The sequence below is a fragment of the Dipodomys ordii genome, unplaced genomic scaffold (genome assembly GCF_000151885.1).
Source record: "Dipodomys ordii isolate 6190 unplaced genomic scaffold, Dord_2.0 Scaffold63, whole genome shotgun sequence".
NCBI classification, from domain to species: domain Eukaryota; kingdom Metazoa; phylum Chordata; class Mammalia; order Rodentia; family Heteromyidae; genus Dipodomys; species Dipodomys ordii.
In genome coordinates, this window is record NW_012267279.1 from 2394964 (window position 1) to 2413797 (window position 18834).

The window sequence follows — 18834 nt, forward strand, 5'->3', positions numbered from 1 at the left end:
TCATATATATGTGTGTGTACACGCGTGTGTGTTTCAACTAGGCATTTCAACCAAAAATTAAAATTCCTCAATTTGTAAAGAATTCGATAAATGAAGTTGAAGAGATAAACAGAAAAATATATAAGGTATACTGTCAAGATGCTTTTCAGCTAACTCTATTGGAAACATACACGCCTCCCCTCTCTCTTCCATGTACTTCATTATTTTGGCTAAATTTTTTCCACTTATTTGACTCCTCTTAACATAATTCATATTTTGTTGTTGTTATAGGTTGTGGGGCTTGAACTCTGGTCCTGGGCACTGTCCCTCAGCTCTTCAGCTCAAGGCCAGTGGTCTACCACTTGAGCCACAGCTCCACTTCTGGTTTTCTGGTGGTTTATCGGAGATAAGTGTCTCACGGACTTTTCCTGCCCGGGCTGGCTTTGAACTCTGATCCTCGGATCTCAGCCTCCTGAGTAGCTAGAATTACAGGCGTAAGCCACCGGCGCCTGGCTTAATTCACATTTTTTAACTGACATAACCGGCGCCTGGCTTAATTCACATTTTTTAACTGACATATTCTTGAGTAGCATGTTAAATGCTTTATTTTTTAAATTTTTTGCTAAGTGCTTTATTTTTAAATTAAGAATAAGCTACAAAGTAGAATAAGATTTTTTTTTTTAGTAATTATTTACTTTTACTTATAACAGTGTATGTGCTCCCTGCATTTACTTTGTGTTTTAGATGGGCAGTCAACCTTTGATTATATATGAGTGAAGTATATAATTTGGGACATTACCAAGGACTCTCTTTCTTGTTTTTTCCATTCAGGTCTACTTACTCTTAGCTTGATCAGGAAATAGATGTGGATCAAAACAAATATGAAGGATGGGGGCTGGAATGTGGCTTAGTGGTAGAGTGCTTGCTTAGCATGCATGAAGCCCTGGGTTGGATTCCTCAGTACCACATAAACAGAAAAAGCCAGACGTGGTGCTGTGGCTCAAGTGGTAGAGTGCTAGCCTAGAGCAGACTCAGGGACAGTGCCCAGGCCCTTAGTTCAAGCCCCAGGATTAGGAGAAAAAAAAAAATATATATATATATATATGAAGGATATTAAAAGCTTAAAATCAGAATTTAGTGCTTTTATCTTCTTTCTATGCCTATAAATGCTGGTGTGATTTTTTAAATTTAATTTTTTTTTGTCTATCATGGGGCTTGAACTCTGGGCCTGGGTGTTGTCCCCCCCCTCAAGATGTGTGCTCTACCACTTGAGCCACAGCTCCACTTCTGGTTTTGTGAGTGGTTTATTGGAGATAAGAGTCTCATGGAGGGGCTGGGAAGGTGGCTCAGTGGCAGAGTGCTTGCCTTGCATTCATGAGGCCCTAGGTTCAATTCCTCAGCACCACATAAGCAGAAAAAGCCGGAAGTAGAGCTGTGGCTCAAGTGGTAGAGTGCTAGCCTTGAGCTGAAGAGCTGAGGGACAGCGCCCAGGCCCAGAGTTCAGGTCCCACGACCAGCAAAAAAAAAATTTTTTTAATTTAAAAAAAAAAGAGTCTCATGGACTTTCCTGCCCAGGCTGGCTTTGAATTGCGATCCTCACATGTCAGCCTCCTGAGTAGCTAGGATTATACACATGAGCCACCAGTGCCTGGTGATGGTGTGATTTTTAAAACATGAATAATATGATTTTCTTGGATCAGACAAAAGGCAGAATTTAGAATTATTCCTGATTAATAAAAGAACCCCAGGCTTAAGTAATGGAGTGATCGGAAGAGGAATCTGTTTTTTGTTGTTAGTGGTTGTGGGGGCTTGAACTTAGGTCCTGGCACTGTCCCTGAGCTCTTTCTCTTACTGCTAGCACTCTACCACTTTGAGCCACAGCTCCACTTCCAGCTTTCTGATGGTAAATTGGAGATGTCTTACAGACTTTTCTGCTGTGACCGGCTTTGAGCCACTATCCTCAGATCTCAGCCTCCTGAGTAGCTAGGATTACAGGCGTGAGCCACCAGCAACCTGCTAGAAGAGGAATCTTATTCTAAGATTAATACATTAGTCTATAGAACCACAAAGGTAAGCCTTGTTTCTAGCTCTCCTGCTGATGGTTCAAGTAGCTAAATAGGGAATCCTCTCTGCCTTTCCCACCTCCACACTCATAGAGACAGAGACAGAGACATAGCAGACAGACAGAGGGAGAGGGAAGAAACAAAAAGTTATTGTAAGAACTTAGTCATTTTATAATATGCTTCTTGGTGTGGGCCCCATGCACATATGCATTTGGCTACTGCCCTTTCCTACTACTTCATGCCTGAAGTTTCTCGAATAGCCAGGATGTACTCACCACTTACCTATGAAGTGGTTTTATTGGCCACTGTCAATTGCCAATTGAGAATCACTGTCAGTTGTCAAGAGTATCATACTGACAGTAGTCAGTATCTTATTGACAGCAACTCTCTTTTGAGTCTTTTTAAAAATTAACTGCTAAATAGTAGAATAACATTCACATATTGGCACTTAGTGAATATTAATAGTTGTGTTTAAAGTTACATATAAATATGAGTTAGGAATATGAAATGGTTAAATGCTTAGGCTCTGAAGCCAGAAAGACCTAAGTTTAAAACTGTTTCTGCCACTTACTTATTTTTTTTTTTTTTGGTCCGGTCGTGGGGCCTGAACTCTGGAACTGGGCACTGTCCCTCAGCTCTTCAGCTCAAGGCTCGCGCTCTACCACTTGAGCCACAGCGCCACTTTGGGTTTTTTTTTCTTTTTGCTTATGTGGTGCTGAGGAATCGAACCCAGGGCCTCAGGCATGCAAGGCAAGCGTTCTACCACTGAGCCACCTTCCCAGCCCCTCTGCCACTTACTTATTATGTGGCTTTGAACAAGTTACTCATTATCTTTCATCCTTATAAGATGGGATAAAAGCCAGCAGTGGCACTGTGGCTTAAGTGGTAGAGCACTAGCCTTGAGCTGAAGAGATGAGGGAACCCAGGCCCAGAGTTCAGGCCCCATGACTGACAAAATAAAATGGGATAAAATTACTGACAAGATATATGTACATGGCTTGATATTTTGTATGTTACACTGATTTGTTAACTATTGTTAGCTATCATTACTCATTAATGTTACCATTTTTTTCTCTATAATTTTCTTTCCCCTTGTATTGGCTAGTCTCTTCAGATTTGTCAGCCTTTTCCCACACAATCTCTGTTCTTACCTTCATAATGATTATTTTATAATTGTTGCATCTCATTTCCCCAGAGATAATCCCAGTATTCTACCCACACAAACTTTTCTGTTCTCTCCATTGTTTCTAAGCTTCCGGTTTACTGCACGGAATGGTGCTGACCAAGAAAGATTCTTATTTCTTTCCCAGTTAGTACTTGACTGTCTTCAATTTTAAGTAAATGAGGCCCTGCTTTATTTTTTTCCATAAACCAGATTAGAAACCATTACATTTTCTATGAGATTTGGCTGAAAAGACCTGCTTTGTAGGGCTGGGAAGGTGGCTCGATGGATGAGTGCTTGCCTTGCATGCATGAGGCTCACGTGGTAGGCTGCTAGCCTTAAGCTGAAGAGCTAAGGGACAGTGCTCAGGCTGAGTTCAGGCCCCACGACCAACCGGGAAAAAAAAAAAAAAAGACCTGCTTTGGGTTAGATTGTTCTGTGTTTTCTCTTCCTACTTATTAACAAGACTATTCTAAGGAACAAAAAATTGTCCTAAGAAGTAAAAGGACTTCTTGAACTGAACAGTGAAACACTATTACGGGAGGGATGATTATTACATGAACAGTGATTCCAGCAACCCAAGTAATGTTAGCATCCAACCTTATTTAATAAACGTGCCACTGCCTCTTTTCCCACCTCGCTGTATGCCACCTCTAAAAGTTTGCAGTGTCTGACTTCATGCTGTGACTACAAATCCTCTCCTTCCCTCATGCCCACACTATCCTGTCACACACTAGTGTGCCAAAACCCAAGTCTAGACTTCCAGGTACAGCATAACAGTCAAGGCACTTAATAGGATCTAGGAGTGGGGATTAGGAGAGATTTCTTTTGAGCCATTTTCTAATCCTCTTCCTGACAGTCTTTATCCTGGCAATGACATAGGTTTTCTTCTACTGTTCGTGGTAGGCAGAGCCCACACGGCTCACAGCCAGCAAAGACCCCTGAGGTTGCAGCCCTTGTAGCAGGTAACATCTACTTAGCGTTGCAGCCCAGCCGCAGACAATGCCAACCATTGCTGCAGTAGCCTTCTGGGATTCTTATCTCAGGAATTTAATAAAGTCTGCAAATAAGGGTATTGGGGTGTGTGTGTGTGTGTGTGTGTGTGTGTGGTGTGTGTGTGTTCCCCTCTGTTCTGGGTCTCTGTGTAGTTGGCTCTGTGTAGTGTGTGTGTGTGTGTGTGTGTGTTCCCCTCTGTTCTGGGTCTCTGTGTAGTTGGCTCTGTGTAGTGTACCCCAGGCTGTTCTGTTGTTAATTCCTAATCAAGTCTGAAAAGACCTCTCCCCATGGTCATAAGAAAGTTACGGAAACTAGAAGAAGCTAGTGCAGGGCAGAGAAGATATTTTGAAGCAAGGTCTTTTTTTGTGTCTGGTTTCTGCTTGCTCTGGACCAAGAAGCTGTCCAGGGCTTTAGGTCCTAACTAATTTGTACTTTGAGCAGCACCCATACTTAGAGGAAATAACATTTCAAAATAAAGTTAAGTGAGGATGAGGTGAACTGGGCTGGCAGACAGCAGGTAGCTTTTATGTATATGGTTATCTCCACTCCTTTTTATTTGGGGATAACTACTAGAAATTCTTCATTGTACATTATGAGCAGGAAACTAAGAAGTGTTAGAATGTTGTTGTAGTGAGTTTCATTGTTGTCATTATCACCATCAACTACAGATAATAGTTAAGAACCTCTTAGAAAGCAAGTGCCACTGTTCACAATAGCCAGGATATAGAAATAACCCAGATGCCCCACTACAGATGAATGGATCCAAAAATTGTGGTATCTATATACAATGGAATATTATGCAGCCATTAGAAAGGACAAAATAATGGCATTCACAGGGAAATGGATGGAACTAGAAGAATTCATGTTGAGTGAGGTAAGCCAAGAGCAAAGAGACAAACAGCACATGGTCTCCCTAATAAGAGGATGTTAAATCCAAAATGTAAGGTGCTACAACAAAGTAAACAAGACTCAAGAAACAAAGGACCTCCATTCATCTGGTGGAATCATTACTAAATGATCCCATGCTACTGACCACATATATGGTATATATGTGCACCTCGGAAGGAAACTAGAAGGAGGACACAGAACTAGGGGAAAACATACAACAGTGGGACCCATGAGCTGCACTGGACATTGATCAAAACAAACTCAGCAGCTCAATGGCAGCGATGGGAGGGAGGGAATGAGGGGGAAAGAGGGAACAGCTGACACTATGCAAAAGGAAAGGAATGTACATATCACCCAATGTGGAAGAAATTGTATTGTCAAAGCCCATAGAACTCATAAACTTTATAGACCATGATAGACAACTTGCCCCATGAAGGTTAGAATGTTTGTGACTTTAACTAAGGATCACTATCCCACAATACTGTGAAATTAGTGAAATTATGTAATCACTTAATCACAATAAAAAATTGGGGAAGGGAAAAAAACAAATCGTTTAAATAGAAATACAGGTGGACCCATTGCAACAATGAGATGTACAAGTCGTTATGGTGAAAAACGAACTTTACAACTTTGGTGAAGGGGGGTGGGGAGGAGGATTCGGAGAGGGGGGCAGGGGAGGATGGGAAGGGATGGGAAGGGGAAACAAAGGAGGAGGCTACAATGCTTGATAAGAAATGTACTCATTATCTTGCCCATGTGATTGTAACCCCTCTGTACAGTATTTTCACAATGAAAAAAAATCTGCACAAAAAGAAAGGAAAAAAAAGAAAGCAAGTGCCACTGCATAGAGTGTTCTGCCTCACTAATGATATTCAGGCTATTCTGGATGATTTTAATTTTGGAAGGAGAGAGTAATCTATTTCTTTTATATAATTATTATAGTTAATTTATCAAAGTTGTTTACAAATGAGTGTGTATTAGAATGTACCTTATCAAAAATGATGATGGACCCTAGTTTGAATGTCAAGCCAAAATCAGCAGTATTTTTCTTCAATATGCTACGATTTTTTTATCATTTAGTTTTAAAGATTTTAGTAAAATTTCCTTCTTTGGTGTACTTTACTTTTCCTCAGGTACTATGTCCATTGTCATGTAGGAACAAGTCCTACTTAGTCAAAAATTAGTATAATTTCCTGCAGAAAAAAAAAAGTACCAACCTGGCATAATGCATGCCTATAATCAGTCCTAGCACTCAAAAGACCTAGGTGAAAAGATTGCAAGATGGAAGTCAGCATGGGCTGCTTTATAACAAGACCTGTCTTAAAAAATTAATAAAGCTGTCTAGATTCCAGTAGCTCACACATAGTAATCTAGCTACTCAGGAGTCTGAGATCTGAGCATCACAATTAGAAGCCAGCACTGGCAGGAAAGTCTGTGAGACTCTTCAATTAGGCACCAGAATGTCACAAGTAGAGCTGAGGCTCAGGTGGTAGAATGCTAGCATTGTGCAGAAGAAGCTTAGGGGCAGTGTTCATGCCCTGAGTTCAAGACCCAGAATTGGCACACATACACACACACACACACACACACACACACACACACACACAAACCCAAATACACACATACACACATACAAACAAAACAAATGGCCTGCGACACTTTAGTTTGTCATTGAAAGTTTGTCAGCCAAAATTTCCAAAATATAGAAAACAAGCAGCTATTAAATCCTGCTGGAAATGGGAAGTAAATTAAACTAGAGCATGATATTTTGAAGAAATGGAAATTAATCAATGATTCGTTTGTATTAAGCTTTGAAATTTTCTTTGTTAAAAATTTAAGTCTTGGGCTGGGAAGTTGGCTCAGTGGTAGAGTGCTTGCCTTGCATGTAAGAAGCCCTGGGTTCAATTCCTCAGCACCACATAAACAGAAAAAGCTGGACGTGGTGCTGTGGCTCTAGTGGTAGAATGTTAGCCTTGAGCTGAAGAGCTGAGTGCAGCGCCTAGGCCCAGAGTTCAGGCCCCACAACCAACCAAAAACAACCACCACCAAAAAAAACATTTATATCCTCACATTTATATAGGCTATACAGAATCCAGTAGTTCCCATGAGTTCTCATTCTACTATGCTAATTGTACACTAATCAGGTTTGAAAGTGACCACACAGCAGTAGTCAGATTTGGGTATGCTGGATGATGGGTTGAGTCAGTGAATTTATGAAATTGGGGCAAGTTTCTGAGTTTCGCCCATTTTTTTTCTAGTGGTAAAATGATGACTGATCGTACCTCTGCCTTTTACTATCCACTGACCTGTAAATGTTTGCTTTGGAATCTCTGAGGAAAAAATAATAGGGTTATTCTTGGTTAGTTGTACATAATTCAGCCAATGATAGAACTGCTTATTCTTGCAGAACACAACTCTTTTCTCCCTTTCAGAAATAAGTCAGGGTTGCCTAGGCCAAAATACATGTTTCTTTTGACCACCACACATTGGCAAGACAAGCGTGTCTGTTTTCTTCTAAAACATGTCTCTATCTTGTTTCCAGCTAAGAAATCTTAAACCAAGAGATCTCAGGGGCCTGTTCCTGGCATATTCACACTTTCTCTTTTTTTAGAAATCAGACCAACTTTGGACTAGTATCCTTGGAATTTCATTGCCTTGGTAGTTCACAGGAGCCTGTGGCTAGATAATGAAAGTGCAGTAGCAGGAAGGTATATGTATTAGACGTGAACTATGGGTGGTTATGGGTATGTATATGTGTAAATCTAACCCTTAGTTTTTGTTATAGTTTGGACCTTAAATGTTTCCTAAAGACCCAGGTTTTGAAGACCTAGTCTCCAGCTTGGCCACATTGGGGTATAGAAACTTTTAAGAGGTGGGATACAGGTGGGAAGGTTGCTCTTGGAGGGACTGGTGACAAGCCAACTCTCCTAACCCTTCCTTTCTCTCTTTTGCTTCCCTGCTACAAAATGAATGAGCCTCAGGCCTTTCTACTATGATGTACTATGCCATCAAAGGCCAAAGCCAAGGTGCCAATCAGTCATAGACTGAAACTTCTAATACTATGAACCAAAATTCATATTTGCTTTTTATACTTTGATTATATCTAGTGTTCTTTACAGTAACAGAAGCTGACTAGCACAGTTTTCACTGAGTTGATCTAATTCTGCTTTTGTGGGGCTCCTTGGATGACCAGCAATCTTGGTGATTGGGTGATTAAAAGGCCATGAAGGGTATAAATAAAAGGATCTGAGTAAGTGAGGATATTTCACAAATGGATATGTATGTCCATGTCTAGGGGCTATTGGGCAAGAAGAGGGACTTGCCTTGGTACTTTCCTGATTCTTTCATGCTTTGCATTTCCCCGGTTCTAATACATAAACCTTGTGCTTTAGGGCAGGGTACTTGAATTTTATTTTATTTTTTTTTGCCAGTCCTGAGGCTTGAATTCAAGGCCTGGGCACTGTCCCTGAAACTTCTTTTGCACAAGGCTGGCACTCTACCACTTGAGCCACAGCGCCACTTCCAGCTTTTTCTGTTTATGTGGTACTGAGGAATCAAACCCAGAGCTTCATGTATACGAGGCAAGTACTCTACCACTAAACCACATTCCCAGACCATTTGAGTTTATTCTTAATGGGAAAAAAAATCAATCTCCTGACTTTTTATCATTAGTAGTAGTAATAGTATCATTATTATTTTGGTGCTGGGTATTAAACCATTGGCTTACATATACTAAGCCTGTGTTTTACCATTGAGATACACCCTTAGTCAGATCTTCTGATAAATGTTAATATATTTTTATTACCTTCCTCCTCCTAGATTCTTTTTAATATATATTTTTATTGTAAAGATACTATACCTCTAGAGGGTTACAGTTACATGAGCAAGGTAATGAGTCCATTTTGTATTGAGCATTGTTACCCCCTCCTTTGTTTTCCCCTACCATCCCTTTCTTCCCCCACCTCCCCGGCTTCCTCCCTCCCCCCTGCATTGTTTTTAATTTTTTTTTTAATTGAGATTAAGTGATTACATAAAGTTCACAAACTTCACAGTATTGTGGAATAGTGATACTTAGTTAAAGTCACAAACACATTTTAACCTTCACAAGGCTCCTAGATTGTTTTAAAGACATTCTAGGCTAAGAGGAATGGTCTTGGTCACTGAGGGAATGTTTGAGAATAAGATTTTCCTTGCTTAAATTGATTTTGGCATTTCAGAAGTAGTAGTATGAAGTCACAGTTAAGTTTCTCTCGTAACTGCAATCTCTTTTTATAAAACCTCTTACAGAGTTGCTGTGATAGGTTAACCAGCTAAACCATCTTGTGGATGGAAAAAGAGAACGTAGATGAGAGGGAAGAAAGGCAGTAGAGAACCAGATGATAAGTCTCTGAACAGTTATGATAAGATGTTATTTTAATAGTATCCTACTTTATATTAAACATGGACATTTCACTTTAAAAGTTGAGGTTAAGGGCCTTGGACTTATTTTACAGTAACTTACCATCAGTGGTAGATCTGAAATTTTTCATATATATATATATATATATATATATATATATATATATATATAGTGTTTTTCTCCCTGGATTTTCTTTTTTTTGGGGGTGGGGGTTCGGTCATGGAGCTTGAACTCTAGGCCTGAGCTCTGTCCCTCAGCTCTTCAGCTCAAGGCTAGCACTCTACCACTTGAGCCACAGCGCCACTTCCGGCTTTTTTCTTTTTGCTTATGTGGTGCTAAGGAATCAAACTCAGGGCCTCATGCATGCAAGGCAAGCACTCTACCACTGAGCCACCTTCCCAGCCCTCCCTGGATTTTCCTAGTGACTAGATTTTAAATCTGTGTTTTCTCGTAAAATTTAATTTTTAAAGTAAAAATTTGGGGATAGAGAGTTCTTTCATTTTTAAGCATTTTTGCTCATGTTATCAGGTTGTCCCCATAAAAGCTTATTTAAAATGCCTGAATGAGATCTCCAAATAAATTAGTAATTGTCCAGTAATGACAAATGCTTTTGGACTACACTCAACCCCATTCTAGAGTTTTATACTAACATGAGAGTTCATCAGAGTGAATTCTGTTCTTAGAGATTCTGTCCTCATCTCATATAGCATTTAGTATGACATGAATTCTTTAGAGTTTGGAGGTTAATCATAAATTAATTTCTTTCATTAAGTTGCAGTCTTACAGCTTTAAAAGGATATTATTTAGTGTTTTTTTCATTCCCAGTAACTTGCTTTGTGATCTATAGTATGATTTCGGGAAATTAGCTTAACATGTTCTATATGTAATAGATTAGTAGATGTGGAATCAAGTTTATTTTGTATATGTGTGTGTGTTCGTGTCTATTCACACACACAAGTGCGCACGTGCATGCACGCGCAGGGAGGACAGTGTTACTAGGGCTTAGTCTCAGAGCCTCACATTTGCTAGACAACTGTTCTACAATTTGTGTGATGCCTCCATATCCTTCTGTTTTAGGTTATTTTTTTCAGGTAGCATTCATATGGTTTGTTTCTATCCATGGTTTCAGGCATCCACTGGGGATCTTGGAATATATCCTCTAGGGATAAGAAGGACTAGTGTATTGATTCTGAATCATCCTATTATTCTCACTCGAAAGCTACCCTTCTTGGCAACTTAGTCATGATGAAAATTCTAGTTAGGCTTATCTTTGAAAATTGTATTTGTTGATTATACACTTTGACAGTCTGAAATTTGGTACTAAGTGTATACTTTTTGGTGAATAACAGTCAATAAAGTAGGAAATGAAGAAGTACTATGTCTACATAGAATATAATTGAAAATGGCATAAGGGAAAAAGTTAAGGAATAAATATTATATACTCTCCTCTTGCCTAAACCCAGCTACCAGCCAGACAAGAAAGTGACAGATCCTTAAGAGAGCTATGCAGGACATGGAATAAGGCACATAGGGTAGAGAATGTATATGATAGGGTAAGTGGAGTTAAGTCAACACAGTTTTCAGGTAACCATAAAATTTTTATTTTGAATAAACAGTTCCTTAGAAAGGCACATTTATTTGAATTTATTATAAATGGTGCACTAAGTATTTAATAAGTAGTGTCTTCTATTTTCCACTTTTAGCATCTATCACTTTAGTATTACCTTGTAGAAGAATCATTAGGTATGCTTATAGGGCCTGGATATGAAGTTATTTAAGGGGAGTTACACACAAAGCAGCTATTTAGGGTATAGATAAAGAGAGCAAACATTTGCTTAATAGCAGTGTTCTGATATTCTCTATGCTAAGCACCAATTATATTCTGATTCTGCAATAAAATGAATTTTATGTAAGCTTTTAGCATTTAAGTTTGACAAAGAAAACTTTACTAGGAAGTGTAGATTAGTTATTCAGAAAAGTTGCTTCTAGGAATATTTGAGGTAACCTTCTCTGGTAGTTAAAGTTGGCTTGGTTTTTTTTCTCTTGTGGTTGATTTGGAAGACAGACCTTGAGGTTCTTTTCTTAGGATTTTATGGCTTTTTTAGCTCCTGTATTTAGAGGGGAAAAATGGGACACTTGTTTTTTATCCTAATTTGGAATACTTATTTATACTCTGGAGCTTAATTCATTGCCTGTCATATCCCCCATGATCACAAGTTATACATTCTTTTGTGTGTGTGTGTGTGTGTGTGTGTACTGTCCCTTAGCTTTTTCACTTAAGGATGGCACTCTTGAGCTTAAGCTACAACTCCACTTTCCAGCTTTTGGTAGTTAGTTGGAGGTAAGAGTCTCATGGAGGAGAGGGAAAGCAGGAGAAAATGAGGGAGGGGGTAACACTGTTCGAAAAGAAATATACTCATTACCTTACTTATGTAACTGTAATCTCCCTGTATATCACCTTTAAAATAAAACAAAATTTAAAAAATGTGGCTTAGTGGTAGAGTACTTGCGTAGCATGCATGAAGCCCTGGGTTCAATTCTTCCATACCACATAAACAAAAAACCAGAAGTAGCGAGCGCTGTGGCTCAAGTGGTAGAGCGCTAGCCTTTTGAAGGACAGTGCCCAAACAGGCCCCATAACCTACAAAAAAAGAAAAAACTAATAAAGCAAGAATGATGAAAGGGGTGACATTGATCAAGTTGCATTGTGCTTATAACCTACCTTGTGGAACTGAAACCCCTTTGTACAACTAATTAATAAAAGTAATAATAAGCTTAAAAGATCTGATAGAAAAACAAATTAAACAAGTTATGGTAGCTCAGACATTAAAGTTCACAGGACTCCATATCAACCAGTGGTTAGATGAAGTGACATGAATCTAATCTACAGAAGTGGGATGGAACATAATGGCTGGGCATAGTAATGCACAACTTTCTTCCTCAGTGGCCCAGGGAAGCACAAGTAGAAGTAACATAAAAGTAACCAACTCAAACAGGGAATGGAGTATAGAGTACCTACCCAGCAAATTTAAGACCTTGAGTTCAAATCCTAGTATAACTAAAAAGAAAGAAATGAGAAGAAAAGGAAATAAAGAACTGATTCTGCAAAGCTAGTATTACCCTGATAGAAACAGAAATATAACAAACTTTGATGACCATGATACAAAAATCTTGAATGAAATACAAACTAAATTCAACAAGATATTAAAAGATTGTATACCATGATCAAGTTGTTTTCATTCTAAGAATTTAAGGATAGTTTAACATACACAAACAGATAAATGGAATATAACACATAGACAGAATAAAGGACAAAATTACATGATCATATCAATAATTTCAAGGAAAAGCCTTTGACAAAATTCAGCACTCCTTCAGAATAGAAGCGCTGAACAAATTTGGTACCTGTGGCTCACATCTCTAGTCCTAGCTACTCAGGAACCTGAGACCTGGATGTTGGATAGTGAGGTTCAAAGCCAGCTGTGTAGGTAAGTCTGAGAGATTCCATATCCAAGTGGTATAGCATCAGCTATGAGTGAAAAAGCCAGTTCAAGGCCCTAAGTTCAAGCCCTGGTATTAGTGTGCATGTGCGCATGCATGCGTGTGCGCGCACACACACACACACACACACACACACACAATTTAAAATTAAAAAGTAAAAGCCTATCTCAAGATAATAAAGGTTCTTTTTGACAAAACTATAGTAAACATAATACTAAACAGAAAAACAAAATATTTTATCTGAAATCCTCACTCTTATTTTAATATAGTGCTTGAATTCTTACTCAGAGCAACAAGATAAGAGAAAGAACTGAAAGTAATACAAGTAGAAAAGGAAGATGTCAAATTATCCCTATTTGTAAACAATTTCATGCTATAGTTAAGAGAGACCCTAGTGGACTGGGAAGGTGGCTCAGTGGTAGAGTGCTTGCCTTGCATGCATGAGGCCCTGGGTTTGATTATTCAGCACCACATAAGCAGAAAAAGCCAGAAGTGGTACTGTGGCTCAAGTGGTAGAGGGCTAGCCTTGAGCTGAAGAGCTGAGGGCCAGTGCCCAGGCCCAGAGTTCAAACACCATGACCAACAACAAAAAAAGTAATTTTTCTAAATACCAATAACAGGCTAAAAAGAAACCAGGAAAACAATCCAACATAAAATAACCTCAAAATTTTAATTAAAAAAAAAAAAGTTGAGTGCTGGTGCTGGTGGCTCATGCCTGTAATCCTAGCTACTCAGAAGGATCTGAGGGTCATGATTCAAAGCCAGCCCAGGCCAGAAAGCCCATAAGACTTTTATCTCCAGTTAACCACCAGAAAACCAGAAGTGGTGCTGTGGCCCAAAGTGATAGAGCACTGGCCTGGAGCAGAAGAGCTCAGGGACAACTCCCAGCCCTGAATTCAAACCCCATGACCAACCAAAAAAAAAAAAAAAAGGAATAAACCTAATCAAGGGAGGTGACAACTATAGTAAAAACAACTATAAAACAGTGAAGAAAAACAAATGAACAAACAATGGGAAGATCTTCCAGGTTTATAGATCAGAGTTAACATTGTGAAAATTAAAACTATGAATATTACCAAAAGTCATTCCTACCAAATGACACTTTTTAATGGAATAGAAAAAAAATCTACAATTATATGAAGGCACAAAAGACCCTGAAATAACCAAAATGATCCTGAGCAAAAAGACTAACACTAAAATACCAAAATACCCTTCTTCAAATTGTGCTGCAGAGTTCACAGTAACAAAAATAGCTTGGTGTTGGCTCAAAAACATATGTAAGACTGAGGAGGCTGGGCTGGGAAGGTGGCTCAATGGTAGAGCGCTTGCCTTGCATGCATGAGGCCCTGGGTTCAATTCCTCAGCACCACATAAGCAAAAAGAAAAAAGCTAGAAGTGGCGCTGTGGCTCCAGTGGTAGAGTGCTAGCCTTGAGCTGAAGAGCTGAGGGACAGCGCCCAGGCCCAGAGTTCAGGCCCCACGACCGGACCCAAAAAAAAAAAAAAAGACTGAGGAGGCTAAGGAAAGAACATTGGGAATCTGAGACTAGCCTGTACTACATAGTGAGACCCTTCAACTATGTAAAATAGAAACATAAAAATAATAAATAAGTGTAAAGTAATACAATATATACACATATATTAAGTAATTTGAATTTTATTAATATTCAGAGGTCTAGTCAAAGATTGAGTACTGAAACCTGTAACAAATAATCCCTTAGGAAAAAAAGTACTATTTATTTACAGACGCTAGCCGGGTGCTGGTAGCTCATACCTCTAATCCTAGCTACTCAGGAGGCTGAGATCTGAGGATCACGGTTCAAAGCCAGCCCAGGCAGGAAAGTCCGTGAGACTCTTATCTCCAATAAACCAACAGAAAACTGGAAGTGGCACTGTGCCTCAAGCAGTAGAGCATTTGCCTTGAGCTGAAGACTTCAGGGACAGCGCCCAAGCCCAGAGTTCAAGCCCCACGAACAAAAAAAAATATGTGTGTGTGTGTGTGTGTGTGTGTGTGTGTGTACGTGTACATATATATATATATTTACAGACCCTGCTGTTATTTCTATCTTGTATGAGTATTATTATTATTTTTTTTTGTCGGTCGTGGGGCCTGAACTCTGGGCCTGGGCGCTGTCCCTCAGCTCTTCAGCTCAAGGCAAGCGCTCTACCACTTGAGCTACAGCGCCAATTCCAGTTTTCTGGTGGTTTATTGGAGATAGGAGTCTCATGGTTTCTCCTGCACGGGTTGGCTTTGAACCGTGATCTTCAGATCTCAGCCTCCTGAGTAGCTAGGGTTACAGGCGTGAGCCACCAGCGCCCGGCTTGTATGAGTATTATTTTTTATAATTTCTTTACATATAAACACAAAGTGATTTAGTATTGTAATTTTTACTCTGGTGAAAAATGGTTGTAGCATCTCTGGCCAATTTTATATACATATGTTAATCACTGGTAATTATTAGATTCAGTTCTATTATTTTCAAGCCAAATACTAAAAAACGCTTAAAGTCAAGCTAAAGATCTCAGTAAAACTAAGTGAAATACATGAGACTTTCAAATCTGAGAACCATTCCTTGTTGAGGGGTACTCAACTGTACTAACAGTGGCTTGAATTCAGGACCTTGCACTTTCACTTGACTTTTTCACTCATGGCTGGTACTATCTAACTTGAGTCATGCCTCCAGTCCACCATTTTGCTAGTAAATTGGAGATAAGAGTGTCTGGAGCCAGGCACAGTGGCTCACACCTGTAAAAACCACTAGAAAACCAGAAGTGGCGCTGTGGCTCAAGAGGTAGAGCACTCGCCTTGATCTGAAGAGCTGAGGGACAGCGCCCAGGCCCAGAGTTCAAGCCCCACGACTGACAAAAAAAAAAGTGTCTGGGCATTTTCTACACAGACTGGCTTTGAAGAACCATGATCCTGAGATCTCAGCCTCTAGGACAGCTAGAATTACAGGCATGAGCCAATGGTGCTTGACTTGAGACCCAGTCTTAATTTTGACAAAATGCCTAATTGATCATAAATTTGCCTTTCTTTCCAAAAAGGCTAACTCCTTCTATGACTTAAAGTACAGAGAGCTTCCTTTATTATTATTCATTCCTTGTTTAAACTTGTTTTTTTCCCTTAATTAAATGAAAACTTGGCAGTGTTTCTAAGCTCACTATGAAACTAAACTCCTTTTGTATCCAAATACAGGTTTGAAGGCAGGTTCCTGTAGTCAGGGAAAACCCGCCTTTCCTTCCTGTGAAAGCCTTTCATCCAAGAGGTTCCTTCTTTTCATCTGCACCTGTTTCACTTGGGACATGTTCAGTGCCATCTCCATAGACTTAGTTCAGCAGCTTAGCAACAACAAAGGTGCTTTTTCAAAATCAGCTCTTGGTTTTGTCCTAGCTAATAGCAGAGTGATTCTTGCCCTCTCAGGAGGCTTGCTAGTCTTCCTTTTCCTGACACTTGGAGGATAGGGAACTGCCATATAATCGGGAAGACTCTATTCTCTTAGGTTCTTTCCATAAAGTCTGTGAAATTAACTGAGGAAAGATTGACAGAAAAAGTTTACAGATTTTATCAATGTTTCACGAGTGCTTCACAGGAAAAAAAGATGAAATCTCATGTCAGTTTTCAGAGACTGGTAAGTGATGAAGTAACTCAGGGTGGTAAACTCTAAGATAAATATATGGAGAAATAATGATTAGGACTGTTTTAGTAAGATGGTGCAGACTCATCTGCTGCTGACTTTTCATCTTCTTTTCCATATAAAATTCCATCAGAGGAGATTGGTTGTGGTCCTCATTTTCCAGAAGTTTCTGTTTTTAATCAGATAAACTCCAGGAAGATTTCTCTCTCCTATTGATTCTCAGTTGCCTTCAATGTAAAATAACCCTAATACTAAGTGGAACACTTTGGATTGACTTGTTCAGAACTCCTTCAGTATTTAAAGACGAAAATATAGGGAAAAGAGTATTAACCTGATGAATTTCCCATCCACAAAGGATTTAGATAAGTCATTTGACATGCATGGTCCTTAATTCTATTGTCTAGAAAACAAGGTAGTTAGATTATATGATCTCTAAAGATGCATACTTCCTTAAAATTACTTCATTAATGATCTTGAATATTATCACTGTTGGGTACATACAGTTAGCTTTTGTTGCTAAAGATAGTTGGATTTAGGATTTTGAGGGACGGGATAACATGGTTCAAAGAGAAATGTACTCATTAGTTTAACTCTGTAACTATAACCCCTCTGTATATCACCTTTACAATGAAAGAAAAAAAGAAAAGTTTCTGCCACCATACTTTAAAGACCTTATTCTTTGATATCTATATAACCTAGGATTAATTTACCAAGATATCTTTGATATCTACCCTACATGGGATTAATTTGCCCTGTTGGGTAGCAAGTAAAAAGACTCCAGAAGTGTTGGTTGCTATTTCAAGATCTAATTATCTTTTACCTGTCTGGCTGTTGTTTCACAAGGAACTTGCCATAATTTCTGCCATAACCACAAAATCCAAGTTTAGCCTACTTTACAACCCCATTATTTTACTACAGAGTGCTGTGGACACACAGGGACTTTGGGGTCCACTAATGCTGGAAGTTAAATAGGTGACCTTTTCTGCTTTATCAGACACAGGTTGAGACTTTCTGTGCCCCATAGTTCTCACCTATAAAGTGACAATACTTACTTTAATATAATAGGAACCCGATGCTGATGGCTCATACCTATAATACTCAAGAAGCTGAGAATTGAAGATCGCAGTTCAAAGCCAATCCAGCAAAGTCCATGAGACTCTTATCTCCAACAAACTACTCAAAAAAAACCCCAAACAGGTAGTAGAGCTGTGAATCAAGTAGTAGAGTGTTAGTCTTGAGCAAAAAGGCTCAGGGACAGTGCTCAGGCCCTGAGTTCAAACTCCATGACTGGCACCAAAAAAAAACAAAAAAATTAGGATCAAATGTGATGACAGATATAGCACAAGCTTCTTGTGTGCCTGATAGGAAAAACAAAAACAAAAAACCAAAAAAGAAACATTGAGGGCCTAGGAAGGTGGCTCAGTGATAGAGCGCTTGCCTTGCATGCATGAGGCCCTGGGTTCCATTCCTCAGCACCACATAAGCAAAAAGAAAAAAAAGCCAGAAGTGGTGCTGTGGCTAAAGTGGTAGAGCGCTAGCCTTGAGCTGAAGAGCTGAGGGACAGGGCCCAAGCCCAGAGTCCAGGCCCCACGCCCGGACCCAAAAAAAGAAAGAAAAGAAACATTGAGTATGGTTATTTGAGCAGCTTCATTTAGAAGCAATATGTAGGTTTGCTTTATGTAATAAAGCAACACTTAGATATTAAGATCTGATTACAGCTTACTGGATTGGTTTCCTGGGCCTCTGAAGTCTAGTCATACCAGATGATATGCCTTAATTATTTTTAGGGTTCCCCTAAAACGTCCTTTTATGTTTTACAGGAATCTGAATTTCTTTGTTTGGAATTCGATGAAGTCAAGGTCAACCAAATCCTGAAGAAGCTCTCAGAGGTAGAAGAAAGTATTAGCACACTGATGCAGCCAGCCTAACTCAAGATTAATATAGGAAGGAGTTGGAGTTGTGGAAATAAAGTTGTTCATGATCCCTTTCCACTGGTCTTTTTATTTTTTTTATTTATTTTTTATTTTTTTGGGGGGGTCCGGTCGTGGGGCCTGAACTCTGGGCCTGGGCGCTGTCCCTCAGTTCTTCAGCTCAAGGCTAGCGCTCTACCACTTGAGCCACAGCGCCACTTCTAGCTTTTTTCTTTTTGCTTATGTGGTGCTGAGGAATTGAACCCAGGGCCTCATGCATGCAAGGCAAGCGCTCTACCACTG

At 39.4% G+C, this 18834-nt stretch overlaps 1 protein-coding gene across 1 annotated transcript in view; it reads left to right on the forward strand.

Annotated features, from left to right (window-relative positions):
- The window catches only part of Commd1 (copper metabolism (Murr1) domain containing 1), a 121308-nt gene extending 102698 nt beyond the window's left edge, over positions 1-18610 (forward strand). The window contains exon 3 of the mRNA XM_013022478.1: positions 18442-18610. Within this exon, the coding sequence (XP_012877932.1) occupies positions 18442-18549 (108 nt within the window). The 3' untranslated portion in view covers positions 18550-18610. The remainder of the gene's footprint in view (positions 1-18441) is intronic.
- The last annotated feature ends 224 nt before the right edge of the window (positions 18611-18834 follow it).